Here is a 13,122-nt window from a genome sequence, read left to right as displayed (position 1 = left end):
CAAATTTAAATTTCAAATTACTACGTAGAAAAATTAAAGGATATGGTGTAAAAAACGAGTATGATAGAACGATTTATTTTGAAAAGATCTATAATTTATCAAAAGAATATGTTATACAACATCAGCTTTGTCTTCCCAATTTTGAATTTGAAGTCCAGTTTCATTCTACAAATAAAAGTATTATTAAAAAATGATCAAGTGTGCAAATTAATTGGTCATTACTTACCAATTTTCTCGCTCTCTCAAATAAAACACTCATAGCATACGAATTAAGCTAGTAAAATTATAAAAATTACGGTAATGTTTTACTTATAATCATCTGCAAAACAAAGACAACATACCCTTAATTGAGATGGTATTGCAACACCTTGGAATCTGAGTAGTTCTTGTCCATTTAACGCAATTTTGTGGGTCTACAAATTTATATATCATTTAGATACAAGTCGAAAATACAACATACATAAACTAAGTATTTACAGAAACTAGATTTGATTTTCCAACTTGTCCAGTTTTAGATATCATAGGGCCATTGCTAATATCAACATGATCTTCCAGCCTGTAAACAACTAGTGTTTTTTGTTCTCCATGATTTGTCTTAGTTTCCAGAATATCTGGAATTTGCTTCAGTTTGAAGGGATTATCTTCGAACATTTTCAAAGCTAACGTTCCGTCAATTTCAAGCCTCTCAAACTTAATATCTTGCTTTGATAACTTCCAAAACATGATTGTTAATACTCTAAGTTCTTCAGGCTTAGGCTGCCAGTTATCAATGTTTATATGCAGATCATACACAAAGCTTCCGGAGTACACTGCATTGAAATTGATTTATTAAGTCTTTGTAGGTTTTTTTCCTGAAATAAATCTTGTATTAAATACAATCTGGTTTAGGCCAGCTGTGAAGAGTAATGTAGTTTTCATCCTTGAACGCTCTCTCAAGAATCATGCCCATCATAAAACTGCAACTTCTCCAAAACGCCTAGAAACAATATAAGACATTAAAAGCAATATATTCCAATATTTTTCTAGAAATATACCTTATTGCAATGCATTGGGTTTGAACTTAAAAAGTGCAAAAATTTTAATTTGCAATTGTTATTTAATGGCCGGTGCATATCCCATAACTGTCCATTGACCATGGCTAGTACGGATCTATTGACTAGCATTTCATTGATATCTAACGACAAAAATTTTACACGCATGTTTTTAAACCAATTTTAAAAAAATTGGTACTGATTATTTACGTCTGGCACAATCGTAAGGAGTTGACAAATCCTTGTTCATCAATAAGTTACAGCCGAAAGAAGCATCTTGAAATTCAACTTCAATCTTTTCAATTCTGGTTACCAGACCTTTCTGTCTTTGAAGTTCCTTATTAAAAAGATCATTACGTTTCTTGCGGACTTCAGCATTTGAGATTGTAGAAGATTTTCTAACACAATGATCTTTACTTCCTTCAAATGATAAATATATGATTTATAACCCAAAATCTTTAAAATAAATATTTTTACCATAACTTCGAGCAATTCTAGAAGATATCGAACACAATCTCACACCCAAAGCCGCCATGTTCTTTGCATGAACTTGTTGAAATAGTATCCATAATTGCCACTACATGGCGTTACCAACTGGCGTTACGCAAAGCGGGAAAATTAAGTTATTTAAAATTTACTTTTAGTGGCATCTTAAAATGATTTGAAAGACGTTCACATTAATACTGTGGTATAAAATAATAATAACACACATTAAGTATTATTTTGATTGTTTCTATCCCCAATCGCCACACGTTTCGCCGCCACGTCTCGGCCTTTTTTCATTTTAAAGATTCCTCTCACGTTACTTGATTTTTAACCTCTATTTCCAAATTTACTCATTTGTTTTCGTCTCTCCCTTTATTTAATTTTATTATTTTTTTTTTATTCGTCTTTCTGCAGCGATGCTCAAACAAAAGCCCAACTGAGGCTTATTTTTGTCATAAATAAATAAATAAATAAATACACTACTATATTTCCCTATTACGTTACCATAGAAACCAACATTCCGAAAGGAGACAAAACAGAAGTTCTTTTAATTTTCAAAATTTATTACGCAAAATGAGTAAATCAAGAAACACTATTCAAATAGTATCCAGGGATGGGATTCGAAATTTATTGTAATTACATTATGGAAATTGTGAAGTTAAGAAATTAAAAAAATGTTTACTTTTGTTTAGAATTAAGTCCAAGGAACCTAAAACTCCCAATATTATTATTTCAAACTCGGATTTACTTCGGATAAAGGAAGAAGCAGAAATTTTGAGTAAGACTCCAAATACAGAAGCTAGGGAAAGGGAATCAACTAAAGTAAAAAAAAAATTAAACGTGTCCTAAAAGCACAATAAAAACATCCTCTAACTCTATAGAATAAGTCTGAGAACTTGAAAAAACAGTTTCAATGGAATTCTGAAGATGAATTAGAAATGGAAAATACTCAAACAGAATCCGAAGATGTAGATGAAAGAAAGCTATTGCTTAATTTGGCAGCTTTTCAGAGACCCGAACATGAAAATAAGAGTAAACAGTTGGAGAAGGTAAAACTCGATTTATCTATGTAATTTATAAAATTATTAAACTTCTGCAAGATGAAAATAATTACTTTTTCAAGCTAATTATGAATGCTAAATGTCAAGTTATAATCGACAATCAAATAAAGGAGAAGGAGCAAATTAATGCAAGGGAGAAGAAAAATATGTTAGAAATCGAGAGAAGTATTGAAAATTTCCGCCAACAAAAAGAGGAAGAGGAAAGTAGGAGGCTGCGGGAGGAACGTTTAAGTCGAATAAGGTTATTATAATTCTACTTAAAAGTATTAACTTCTAAATTTAACTTTGTTTAGGCAAGCCCAAGAAGTAAGCAAGCAAATTGCTGAGAAAGAAAAAACACGACTAATAGAGAAAGAGGAAGAACTATTGGAAGGGGAGAGAATTTTGAAGGATTCTGAAGAATTCCAGAAAAAGGAGAGGGAAATATTAATGAAAAGAAGGGATGGACAGAGAAAACTCTTGGTACAATGTTCAAATTAATTTTTTTCAATTAATGAATTTTTCATAAAAAATGATTTTTTTCAAATGGGGTAAAAGGAATCTCTTTTGAACGATAAAGAACAACTTTTGTCGAAGAGAAGGCAAGATCGAGAAAGAGAACAAAAAGAGACCCTAGAAATTGCCCGAAGAATTATAGAAAAAGAGGAAAGTTTGTTTAAATTTTTAGAGACATTTTGCATTTGGAGAATATAAATTATTTACAATACTTTTAGGATCAAAGGGCAGAAGACGAAGAACATAAACGGAAAGAAAAGCAACAGCTAAGAATAAAATATCAAGAAAAACTTTTTAACAATAAGCCAGAAACTATTGATAAAAAAAAAGAGGATTTGATCAATAGAAGAGCGTTTGAAAACAAAGAGAGAGAGTGGAGGCTTCAAGAACTTGAACAGATCGAGAAAAAGAAGAAAATAGAGGAGGAACTGAAACAATCTCATATACAACAAGCCAAACAGAAACTTGAACAAAAGCAAAGAGAACGTCAAAATGATAAAGAAGAGTACCAGAAATTATTAGAGTAAGATAAAATTCATACATTTTAAGGAATTGACTAGGGCTGTGCGAGTAGTGGTTTTAGGCAATAGAGTATGTGGGCAGAATTTTTTTTCTATGAGTATCGAGTTGGGTAGTATTTTTGTCGAGTCAGGTAATCGAGTACTCGATTAAGCCAAAAATTCCTTAGTCGAGTAGTTAATAAAAATGCTCATGTACTCGATCGAGTTTTCTTTCGGGGTAATTTTAGTTAATTATTCATAACGGTATACTTGATTATTTATTACTGTATTAAACTTTATATATGATAATTGATAATGAATTAACAATTTAAAAACTTAATAATTCATAGATAATAATAAAATAATAATAATCAGCTAGGCTAATACCCAAGGCACCACCTTAGGCCTAAGTCATCATGCGACTTTTGAAGCCCTTAATTCAGGTGGCCGGGTTACAATGCGTAGGAGGGTGGTGGCCAGCCCTGCAAGCCACGCGATCGAGCCAACAGCTCCCTACACTAACTATTACCGTTAACCTAGACAAGTTTGACTGATTATCTGTATTAAAAATTTTAACTACTAAATTGATACCTAAGTAACCTAAGCCTAACGGCGCCGTAACCACCAAACTGCCATCTGCACTCAAGGAGAACAAAACCTTAAGTGTCAAAGTGACGCTCAAAACCAAACTTTAACTAGTCTAACCAGAAATTTCAACTACGAAACGATTGTCGACTGTCAAGGTCATGGGAAAGAGAGGTTAAATGGTTTTTACCGTTCAAACATTGTTTCACTCCCTTCCCTTTTCCCTCTCTTGCAGTTACAAACCTTTTCTAATATAATAATATTAAAGAGGGTCGCGTTGAAATTATTGTAGCAGAAACACCAAATAGTATAATACTTGTCGAATAGGCAATTACCCGAATGTTATATGAAAAATAATCACAAGAGTCAGCAAGGCGGCTTATTCGAGTACCCGAGTATGTAAATTTTTTAATACTCGATGATCGACGAGTATTGCATTTTTCTTAATCGAGTTACAAGTTCAGGTATACGACCTAAAAAAATGTCGGGCACTAGATGATGTTGGAGTACTCGCACAGCCCTAGCATTGAATGTTGAGTGCTTATAGCGTTGATTATTAATCTTAGATTACAAAAAGAACAAGAAAGGGTTGAAGAAAATAAAGCCAGATTAAGGAGAGAAAAGAATGTAAAATACGCTGAGGAAATGAGACAACAGATACAGAAAAATAAACAGGAAAAGGTTAAATACCCAAAAGTTGCTGACAAAATGACACTACCAGATAAATCAGTTTTAGATAAATATGATCGGGTGTTACGCACTAAAATTGGGAAATTAAGGTAACAAAAGCTAAATTTCTAATCAACGTACTTGCCATTTAAAATCTAAACTTTTTCAGGGAAGAAAATATACCAGATAAATACTTAAAGGAAGTGGAAAGACGTTATGACAAATTGAAAGCAATGTAAATTATTCTAAATTTATTTATTCATTTTAGACCAACTTTTGCAGATAGCAAAAAATATCATACTTCTTGCGATGAATTAGCGACTGTATCATCAAGCTTTTCTTTGGTACCATGATCTTCTGGACGCATAGCAGGGAAGAACAAAACCTCCTGAATAATATTAAAAGGACCAAATCATTTCCAACGTTTTAGTTAAAACCCGTAAAATGCCAAATTACCTTAATATTATTGGAATCTGTTAAAAACATAGTTAAACGATCGATTCCCATGCCCCATCCTGCAGTTGGTGGAAGACCATATTCAAGAGCCATGCAAAATGACTCATCCACTAACTGAGCTTCATCATCACCAGCCGCTTTGTCCTTTAATAATAATAATAACAAAAAATAATTGCAAGATGTAAATTTACACAATATATTTATAAATTAATTTTTACTTTGGCTTGTTGCTCAAACCTCTGCCTCTGGACATGAGGGTCATTTAACTCCGTGTAGGCATTCACAACTTCCTTAGTCAAAATAAATAATTCAAAACGCTCTGTCAAGCCCTTAACAGATCTGTGCCTGTAGATTGAACCATGATGAATGTTATTTTAAAAGTTTAAAATAAGTTGACCAATATCATTTAACCGATTCCCGTACCAATTTTGAGAATTTACTGAAACAGATTATTTGAATTTTTGATTTTATCATTTTTAAACATTAAATGTCTCTTTTCCTGTGTAATTAATGGATATTTTACTTTCATCAGTTAGCTAATCTTGAATTAAATAAAATTGTACTATTTAATATTTTAGTTTGCTCAGATTTCCTATGTATTATAATTTTTTAATAACCTATTTTTTTTCAATTGTGATTTAAATCAATGATTCTAAAAAAAAATCACTCTATTTAAATCAGCCAATCCTGAGTGGGCACCATCTACCTTGCTTTTGAGAAAATCGGTTTTAAAATATTGGGAAAAAAATTGGTATGGGTAAAATAGGAAATTTAGACCTGAACCAACTAATCAGAAAAATGACCAATACAGGGTTGCCACAATATTCTCAGATTCAAGTTCAATGACCATTTAAGTTATTTTCCTTGACTTTTAAGGCCAAAATTAGACAGTTTTTAACTTTTAAATTTATCAAAGTTAATAAATTAAATCAACTTATATTTCAGTACAAAAGTTATTTCAATGTTAAAAAACCTTTCAAGGATCTAAATAATACAGAATTTGCCTTAGATCTAAAGTAAAATTAACTTAAAAAGTGTCAAGATTAAACTGAATTCCCTGAATTTTTACAAATTCTTATAATTCCCTGACTTTTTTGGCCCATTTTTTTATTTCCTGTGGCAATATCATATTGGTTTCAACCCATCACTAAAAATAAAATAGACCAAAGTACCATTTGGATAGGGGGCTCATGACTTCAGGATGCTCACAAATATAGGTTGGATTGATTATTTTATCTTCTATAAATTCTCCAACTAGCTGTAATAGAACCATTAACAATACTTAAAGAATGTTACTATATAGGATTAATGACCAAATTACCTTGTCTAATAACCTGGCTGTTGTCCGTGGTGGTGGGCATTCAACCTCGTGTTTAATGCATAAATCAGATAGAAGTTTGTTAAACTCTATAATAAAAAGGTACTGAATATTAAAAGAAAAAATAGTTCATAAAATCAATATATACTCTACCAGGTGTTCCAAATTGGGTAGGATCGGGGAATTTAACACCAGTTGACTTTTCAAGTTCGGGTACCATATAAACTCTCTTGAATGGTGGTGCAAAATCTACTTCAACAGGTTCTTCGCCGGCTTCAGGTCCATTTCGGTGAAATTTGATCTTGTAAGAACCAGTAATCTCCTTAACCATACCTAAAAATAACAAAGAAACATAGTTAAAATATTATATTCATCAGATCAACTGAAATATAAATTACCAGATATCATCGTCTCGGTAATGACCATAAGATCATTGTAGTCCGCATAGGCCATGTAGAATTCACACGTTGTAAACTCTGGGTTATGCGTCAAATCAATGCCTTCATTTCTAAATTGCCTTCCAATTTCATACACTCTATCTATTCCCCCAACAACGAGAGTTTTGTGATACAACTCCGGAGCTATCCGCATAAACAAGTCCAAATTGAGTTCATTGTGATGCGTTTTGAATGGCTTAGCAGTGGCGCCACTAGCGATCATGTTCATCATAGGAGTTTCAATCTAAAATTGAAAATATTTAATTAACAACGAATTAAATGGAAAAGAAAGAAATTATACCTCTAAGAAGCCCAAATTGTCAAGAAATCTTCGAATATAGTTGATTATCTTGGCTCGAGTTATGAATTTTTGCCTAACATTGTTGTTAAGAATTAGATCCAAATACCGTTGCCTGTACCTTGTTTCCTTGTCTTTGAGACCAAAATGCAAATGAGGTAACATATGAAGGCAAGGAGAAAGCAATTCCATCTTGTGAGGAATAATGCTTAATTCTCCTTTCTTAGTTTTTCCCGGGTTTCCAATGCAACCAATGATATCACCCCTTCGTAGTTTAGCATTAATTTTAACAAATGCATCTTCAGATTCATAGAACCTGCGTTAAAGCCTCATAAATTCCATATTCTATATTTACAAATAAAATCGGGTATCTTACATGGCATTAGCCATCACTTGAATTTTAGTACCCTCTCCTCTTAAATCATAGAATATTAGTTTAAGACCAGACTCCCTCTTGGTATGAATTCGGCCAGCAACACTAACGACTTTATCGGATAATATTTGACCAGCTTGCAAAGTATCCCCACCATATGTTTCAATGTACTCTTCTAAAGATATTGATACATGGAATTTGTGAGGATATGGGTGTTCCCCTGGAGTACTTTTCAACTGCATAACAGTCTGGGTACGAATCTTGTAATATTCCTAATTTAAAAAATTATTTAACCTACTTTGTCAAACTAGGCCACATAATTACAGAAAACATACATTTGGATCCATTTCTTCTTCAGAAACTTTATTTTCTGCACTTGCAGCATCAGGTTTGGTCTTAACAGGAGATCCATCTTTCTTCACTTTATCCTTTTCTTCTTTCTCCTTTTTCTTTTGTTCGGCTTTAAGCCTTCTTTTTAATTCACTATAGAGAGCGTGCAATTTTCAAACGTACTTAATTATAACAGTTTCTTGTTATTTATATTTAACTTATGGAATAAAGCTACCGGTTAAAATAAAACTAACCTAAAATTGGCTGATTTCATGGACGATGGTGTAGTCGGATTACATATTGCAATGTGATGATGCAAAAGCTTGCATTTTTTCATCAGATTAAATGATCTAACAAACCATACACTCATACTACCAATAGCACAGTTAACTTACAATGAAATTTGAAAATTACTATCTAAAGATAAAGTTAATTTTTATATTGTCTATTTTAATTCAGTTTAAAATATGTTAAATTATACAAGGCTAGCTCCAGAGCTATGGAGCTAAAAAAAAAAAGTCCACGTTGGTGGCCAAGGCCTATATTCACCGGTAACTTTAAGCTTACAAATCTTACTTAATTTACTAACAAAAAGAAAATATCTCACTTTTTACTAAGCTTTTCTGCTTCATCCGCCATAATTCTAAATTAAAACTTTTAAATAAAAATCACAAAATTAAATAAATACTGTAGGAATTTAATAAACGATATACAAAGCCACTAGTGACATTGGCATAGCACTAAAGCGATGACTGGAAGACGTTTGCCGAATGGTGTCGCCGCCTATAATCAAATCCCGGAAGTAAAAAAAATGGAAAAGGATGCGGCTTTTTGCGCCAAAAATAGACCATTGGGACGTGGCGCTCTCTATGAGCGAATCCAAGCGATAAGAAAAATTAAGAAAAGGATGCGGAAAGAAAAATTTGTCCGAAAACAACTTTAACAACAATAAAAAACCGCTTCGGTGAATCGGAGAGCGATCTCTCTTGAAAATGGAGTTTTTCTATTTGAAATACCACATTTTTTATTCAATAGCTTATAAAAACGTTTAACGACCCGTATATTTTTACGTTCAAAATATGTTTATATTGATGGAACACTCTTCACATTAAAATGGCAAGCAAAATAGTTTGAAGAACAAGTTATTATTTTGTCTGTTCAATTCATAACGCGTACAAATCAAAAAGAAATTCTAGCTAGAAATAAAAATACAGAAACTAAATCCAATAGAACTTTGGAAGAGTTTGCGTTCGTGGCTCAATAACTTCTTACATTGATTGATGGAAGGCTCGTAGAAGGCAAGCAGACCAATTAAAATCGATTCGAAGGCGAGGATGAAGATAAAAATGGCGCCATATATATTTAAAGAAAATTCGTGAGCTTAAAAGAATTATCTACGAATCAGTTTAGAAGCCGGTTCGGATAAAAAGGATTTCCCTTTTTTCACTTCTTTTTTCTTAAGTCCTAACGTGTTTAACAACTTGTTTTGAGATTACCCGAAACTCTGTAAAGAAAATCGGGAGATTTCGGCGTAATCCTTCAGCGTAAAACCTTGTAGCTTGGCAACTGGAAATTTAAGTAATTAGAATTAAAATAAAATATTTCCTTAAATTTTCCTGTCAGCTGTTAAAATGGAGAATTAGCATTTGTCAACGTATAAAGTGGAGATTTTCGTGATAAAATTGTCCTCTGTTCTCGCTCAAAATATAGTAGGATCGCAAACAAATCCACGAACCATTGTCTTTACCAAATGAAGTTTAATGCAAAATTAGTTAAAATAAAACCAGTTTCCATTAAGTGTAATTTTCAATTGTAGTTTACAGGAAGCAATTTTTACTTTATTTATGGATGACATTAAGTAAGATATTTATTCCAACAATTCGGAAGATGGCGCTAATTAACTCTATTTCGTAAAACGTGCTACCAATCGTAAACATTTTTCTCGTTACTTCCAGCCCTTAAAGAAAATATGAACTAAATCCAAAAATTATCTACTAACAGGTGTTACGACCATAGATATAGGGAACGTATATAAAGGTTTAGACAAAATATTTCAAAGGGAGTGAATACGGGGGTGACAGCTAGCAGAAACGCGTAATTTCTGCAGGCTATCCTTATAAGGCGCTATCTATCGGTAAGAAAGCTCATGCTATCGTCGCGAGAGCCGTTGTCTCCTGCTTAAAAATTATACTAAAAGTCACCAACAGATGGTGTCTAAAGACTACGGCCTGCGGAAAGGTCAAGCACTTAGTACTAAAATGCTAAGAGAGCTCGCGCTCTTGGTCACGTGCCTTCCTCGGTGTCTGCTAGGTGTCAGTTCCGTATTTTATGTTAGGCTTAGACGCCCCGAAATTTATCTACACCTTTATATACATTTCTTATATCTATGGTTACGACTTATTTGTAACGTAACTAGCACTAATCATCCCTAGCTTCTGTTAAATCTGCAGACAGAAATGTCAAATTCATTGGTCCACCCTAAACATAAAAGTTCATACTCTCTATAAATTTAAAAAAATAATAAATTAATTAAATTTTTATGGGCATTAAACCTTCCTCGATGATTTATGTCTATGATGGTGCCTTGGTTAATTGATCTAGATAATTATTATTAATTATGTGAACGCTCAGAGCGAAATGTGACGAAAAAAAACCCCTATGGTATACTAATACGGTATAAAAATACGAAATAATATAGACACTTTTACAAGTCATATAAGACGGTTTAAAGTTGAAATATATATTTTAAAAAATCAGTGAGGGTAACTGAGGAAGGCAAGAGCATAGTTGAATTCGAGGGAAAGATAATCTTCACTTAAAAAATTTCCCGAATGAATTGCCCATTTAGCATCCATAAATCGTTCTTCCACGTATTTTCGGTTAAACATTTGAACGCTGGTCTCGTCGAAATTATCTACTCCAACAAGCGAGCGGGGTGTTTTACGACACAGATCACGGAGAGATTAGGACGCGCTATATCTACACCGTGTTTGCCAGAAATCCGAGCAGGGCACCACCACCACCAACCCGTCTTCCTCGAAACACGATTAAAACAAGAATTCATTTATTTCAACTTAGGGAGAATAACTATGATGATATGATCCGTGGGCATCCTGGTCAAATTTTCCCCTACACGAGAGGGGGGGAAGGAAAAACGTCACCAGGGTTCACTTCTATCGAGTCGGAAGACGTCAGTTTTAGGGAACCAATGAGAAACCGACACGATTTGATATTGTTTAGGGGAAGGAGCTTAATCTTGGAGAATGAGAGGTATTGAAAACAAACGCAGCACCCCACACAAGGAGATCGCGACTCGTCAAAAGTCGTGGATTTTCTTGCGTACAGTTTTCATTGGTTAGACGCTTTAGCGCCGGCTGCCGTCGGAAGGGGGAAAATTCCGAAAATGTCTTCCCCCTTTCCGTAAAATGTTCAGCTTAAAGACTCGTCCAATGAAATTTGTACACAACACTGCGTTAGCGTGTTTAAAGGCTAGCGGCGTTCTCCTTGTGTTTGTTGCTCCTAGTTGAAAACCACGCCAAGAATGCTTTCAACATAGGCATTCTCCGTACGAATAAATAAATACATTCTTGACTTAATCGTATTCCAGAAAGTGCGTGTAGGCGAACACCGTTTTATGCCATTTAAATTATCAATCAGGGTGGCTGCTTGAAAATACCGGTGACTTCGCGATCCATTGAGATAGCCAATAATGTCATCGAATTTTATTGTTATTGCTTCTAGCAATCCATACTCCTTATCCGAAATTTAAAAAAAAATATTTATGCCCGCAGACGATGAACCAACCAAAATGGCGGGGAACGAGGTAAAGTTTACGTTTTAACGTCAACTAAGCTTGAGTATAGTATATAAAAAGATCTGTATTTATTTTTATTTTACACGTTGGCGTACTGGGCCTCTTCGCCGTTTCGAATTTCGCTAAAATTTGCGAAGGTGCGGAGATACTATCGTATATTCTACAAGTACGAGATAACGTACATGCAGAGAAATATCAGAGCGGTTGGTCTACCCCGCATTGCCTCCGAACCTTACACTCTTTTTGAGGAATCTTTAAAGGGGAACGGCCAAGCTTTTCCAAATATCACCTTGTTTGCATATCAAAAGATCAACAAGACGTTTAATATACTTACAGTCTTACACGTACCATATTTTGTCTTGAAAAAATAGTTTTTGTCCTAAAAAGTTGAAACGCAAAATAACGCCTAGTATTAGGGTTGGAATTTTCACCGCCATCTTAAGGTGTATCGCCAGCGCCAGCAGCCCCTTAGTGAGCGATTTGCGAACTATCGTAACTTTTAAAATCGCGCAATTATAGAGTGTTGTCGTCTGATACGATTTTGAAAACTTGTAACGTCACAGCTGTAGTGTTAATAGTGGCCGCCATGACAGTTACCGTTTTTTATCAATAGGCAAATTACAATGGTGACGTCGCAGGGTGTCAGACGACAACACTCTATAACTGGAACGCGCCACGCGTGCCAAACAAATCTTTCGCGTCTTCAGCAGCGCGCGCTTTTATGTTGTTATTCTGTCTCACCGATTTCTCACCAGGTGTCGCAGCGGACGCGCGCTTTCTAATTTCCCGAAATTTCTTTATTTTATTAAAAATTAACCACTCAATATTTTTTGTTGTGGTTTACGCCATTAATGTTAGTTTTTAACGGGCTATAGGGCTATCTAACTGGTTAAAGCTTGACCGTTCCCCTTTAAATTTATATTTAAGAAATATTTATATGTAGTTTCACCATGAGTTAATCAAGTTAGGAGTATTCGTAGAAGTTCCCAAGCCGACGCCTTACGTCATGAAAAATGTAACTCCCGAAACGTCATCTTTTAAAATAATTGCGAGGCTAAAATTTTACTTCAAATACACCCTTTACCGTAGCACTACCTATCGTGCAATGTCGAAACTAAACTTGAGGTTAAGTTTATTTTTCAATTTAGACTGTACAGCTTCCGCTCGACAGCTTCTTTTTAACGTAACTAGCGCCAATTATCCCTAGCTTCTGTTAAACCTGGTGGAAGAAATGTTAAAAAAATTGATTTACCATAAAAATGGAAATTC

General features: G+C 34.0%; 3 protein-coding genes across 5 annotated transcripts; 1 reads left to right on the top strand and 2 right to left on the bottom strand.

Moving 5' to 3' along the window:
- Positions 1–59: 59 nt before the first annotated feature.
- mRpL39 (mitochondrial ribosomal protein L39) lies at positions 60–1,591 on the bottom strand. The gene is made up of 8 exons (XM_090169201.1): positions 1,509–1,591; positions 1,242–1,451; positions 1,035–1,174; positions 877–976; positions 478–809; positions 342–413; positions 227–274; positions 60–165 (listed from the first exon to the last, which is right to left on the bottom strand). The coding sequence occupies exons 1-8, from the start codon at positions 1,564–1,566 to the stop codon at positions 112–114; spliced, it is 1,014 nt and encodes a 337-aa protein (XP_090025327.1). The 5' UTR covers positions 1,567–1,591; the 3' UTR covers positions 60–111.
- A 446-nt stretch (positions 1,592–2,037) lies between these two features.
- LOC149949393 (uncharacterized) lies at positions 2,038–5,123 on the top strand. 2 transcript variants are annotated; one of them, XM_090167730.1, is made up of 9 exons: positions 2,038–2,149; positions 2,210–2,339; positions 2,399–2,566; positions 2,641–2,819; positions 2,872–3,040; positions 3,116–3,225; positions 3,294–3,596; positions 4,725–4,937; positions 4,997–5,123. In XM_090167730.1, exons 1-9 carry the CDS (start codon positions 2,091–2,093, stop codon positions 5,064–5,066), a joined length of 1,401 nt encoding a protein of 466 aa, XP_090023856.1. In that variant the 5' UTR covers positions 2,038–2,090; the 3' UTR covers positions 5,067–5,123. The 2 variants fall into 2 exon arrangements, with proteins under 2 accessions (XP_090023856.1, XP_090023857.1); XM_090167731.1 differs by having other exon boundaries at positions 3,116–3,231; positions 3,300–3,596.
- LysRS (Lysyl-tRNA synthetase) lies at positions 5,064–8,822 on the bottom strand. Of its 2 annotated transcripts, none has more exons than XM_090167729.1 (11): positions 8,647–8,822; positions 8,045–8,192; positions 7,713–7,981; positions 7,340–7,652; positions 7,000–7,282; positions 6,755–6,934; positions 6,605–6,690; positions 6,456–6,541; positions 5,502–5,628; positions 5,284–5,427; positions 5,064–5,215 (listed from the first exon to the last, which is right to left on the bottom strand). In XM_090167729.1, the coding sequence occupies exons 1-11, from the start codon at positions 8,676–8,678 to the stop codon at positions 5,123–5,125; spliced, it is 1,761 nt and encodes a 586-aa protein (XP_090023855.1). In that variant the 5' UTR covers positions 8,679–8,822; the 3' UTR covers positions 5,064–5,122. The 2 variants fall into 2 exon arrangements, with proteins under 2 accessions (XP_090023855.1, XP_090023854.1); XM_090167728.1 differs by lacking the exon at positions 8,647–8,822 and adding an exon at positions 8,294–8,433.
- Between the last annotated feature and the right edge of the window lie 4,300 nt (positions 8,823–13,122).

The sequence above is a fragment of the Leiobunum rupestre genome, chromosome 3, assembly GCF_980474605.1.
Source record: "Leiobunum rupestre chromosome 3, qqLeiRupe1.1.hap1, whole genome shotgun sequence".
Lineage (NCBI taxonomy): Eukaryota > Metazoa > Arthropoda > Arachnida > Opiliones > Sclerosomatidae > Leiobunum > Leiobunum rupestre.
Note: the sequence above shows the minus strand (reverse complement) of the source record. Positions and strands in the feature narration are given on the sequence as shown.

Coding starts and splice junctions, on each gene's coding strand:
- mRpL39 (XM_090169201.1), bottom strand. CDS start 1,566: ATGGCGGCTTTGGGTGTGAGATTGTGTTCGATATCTTCTAGAATTGCT. Junction 977..1,034: donor ACCCAATGCATTGCAATAAG/GTATATTTCTAG, acceptor TATTGTTTCTAG/GCGTTTTGGAGAAGTTGCAG. Junction 414..477: donor GAAAATCAAATCTAGTTTCT/GTAAATACTTAG, acceptor ATAAATTTGTAG/ACCCACAAAATTGCGTTAAA.
- LysRS (XM_090167728.1), bottom strand. CDS start 8,409: ATGAGTGTATGGTTTGTTAGATCATTTAATCTGATGAAAAAATGCAAG. Junction 8,193..8,293: donor ATGAAATCAGCCAATTTTAG/GTTAGTTTTATT, acceptor CGCTCTCTATAG/TGAATTAAAAAGAAGGCTTA. Junction 5,216..5,283: donor CAGATTCCAATAATATTAAG/GTAATTTGGCAT, acceptor AATATTATTCAG/GAGGTTTTGTTCTTCCCTGC.
- LOC149949393 (XM_090167730.1), top strand. CDS start 2,091: ATGAGTAAATCAAGAAACACTATTCAAATAGTATCCAGGGATGGGATT. Junction 2,150..2,209: donor GATGGGATTCGAAATTTATT/GTAATTACATTA, acceptor ACTTTTGTTTAG/AATTAAGTCCAAGGAACCTA. Junction 4,938..4,996: donor ACTAAAATTGGGAAATTAAG/GTAACAAAAGCT, acceptor AAACTTTTTCAG/GGAAGAAAATATACCAGATA.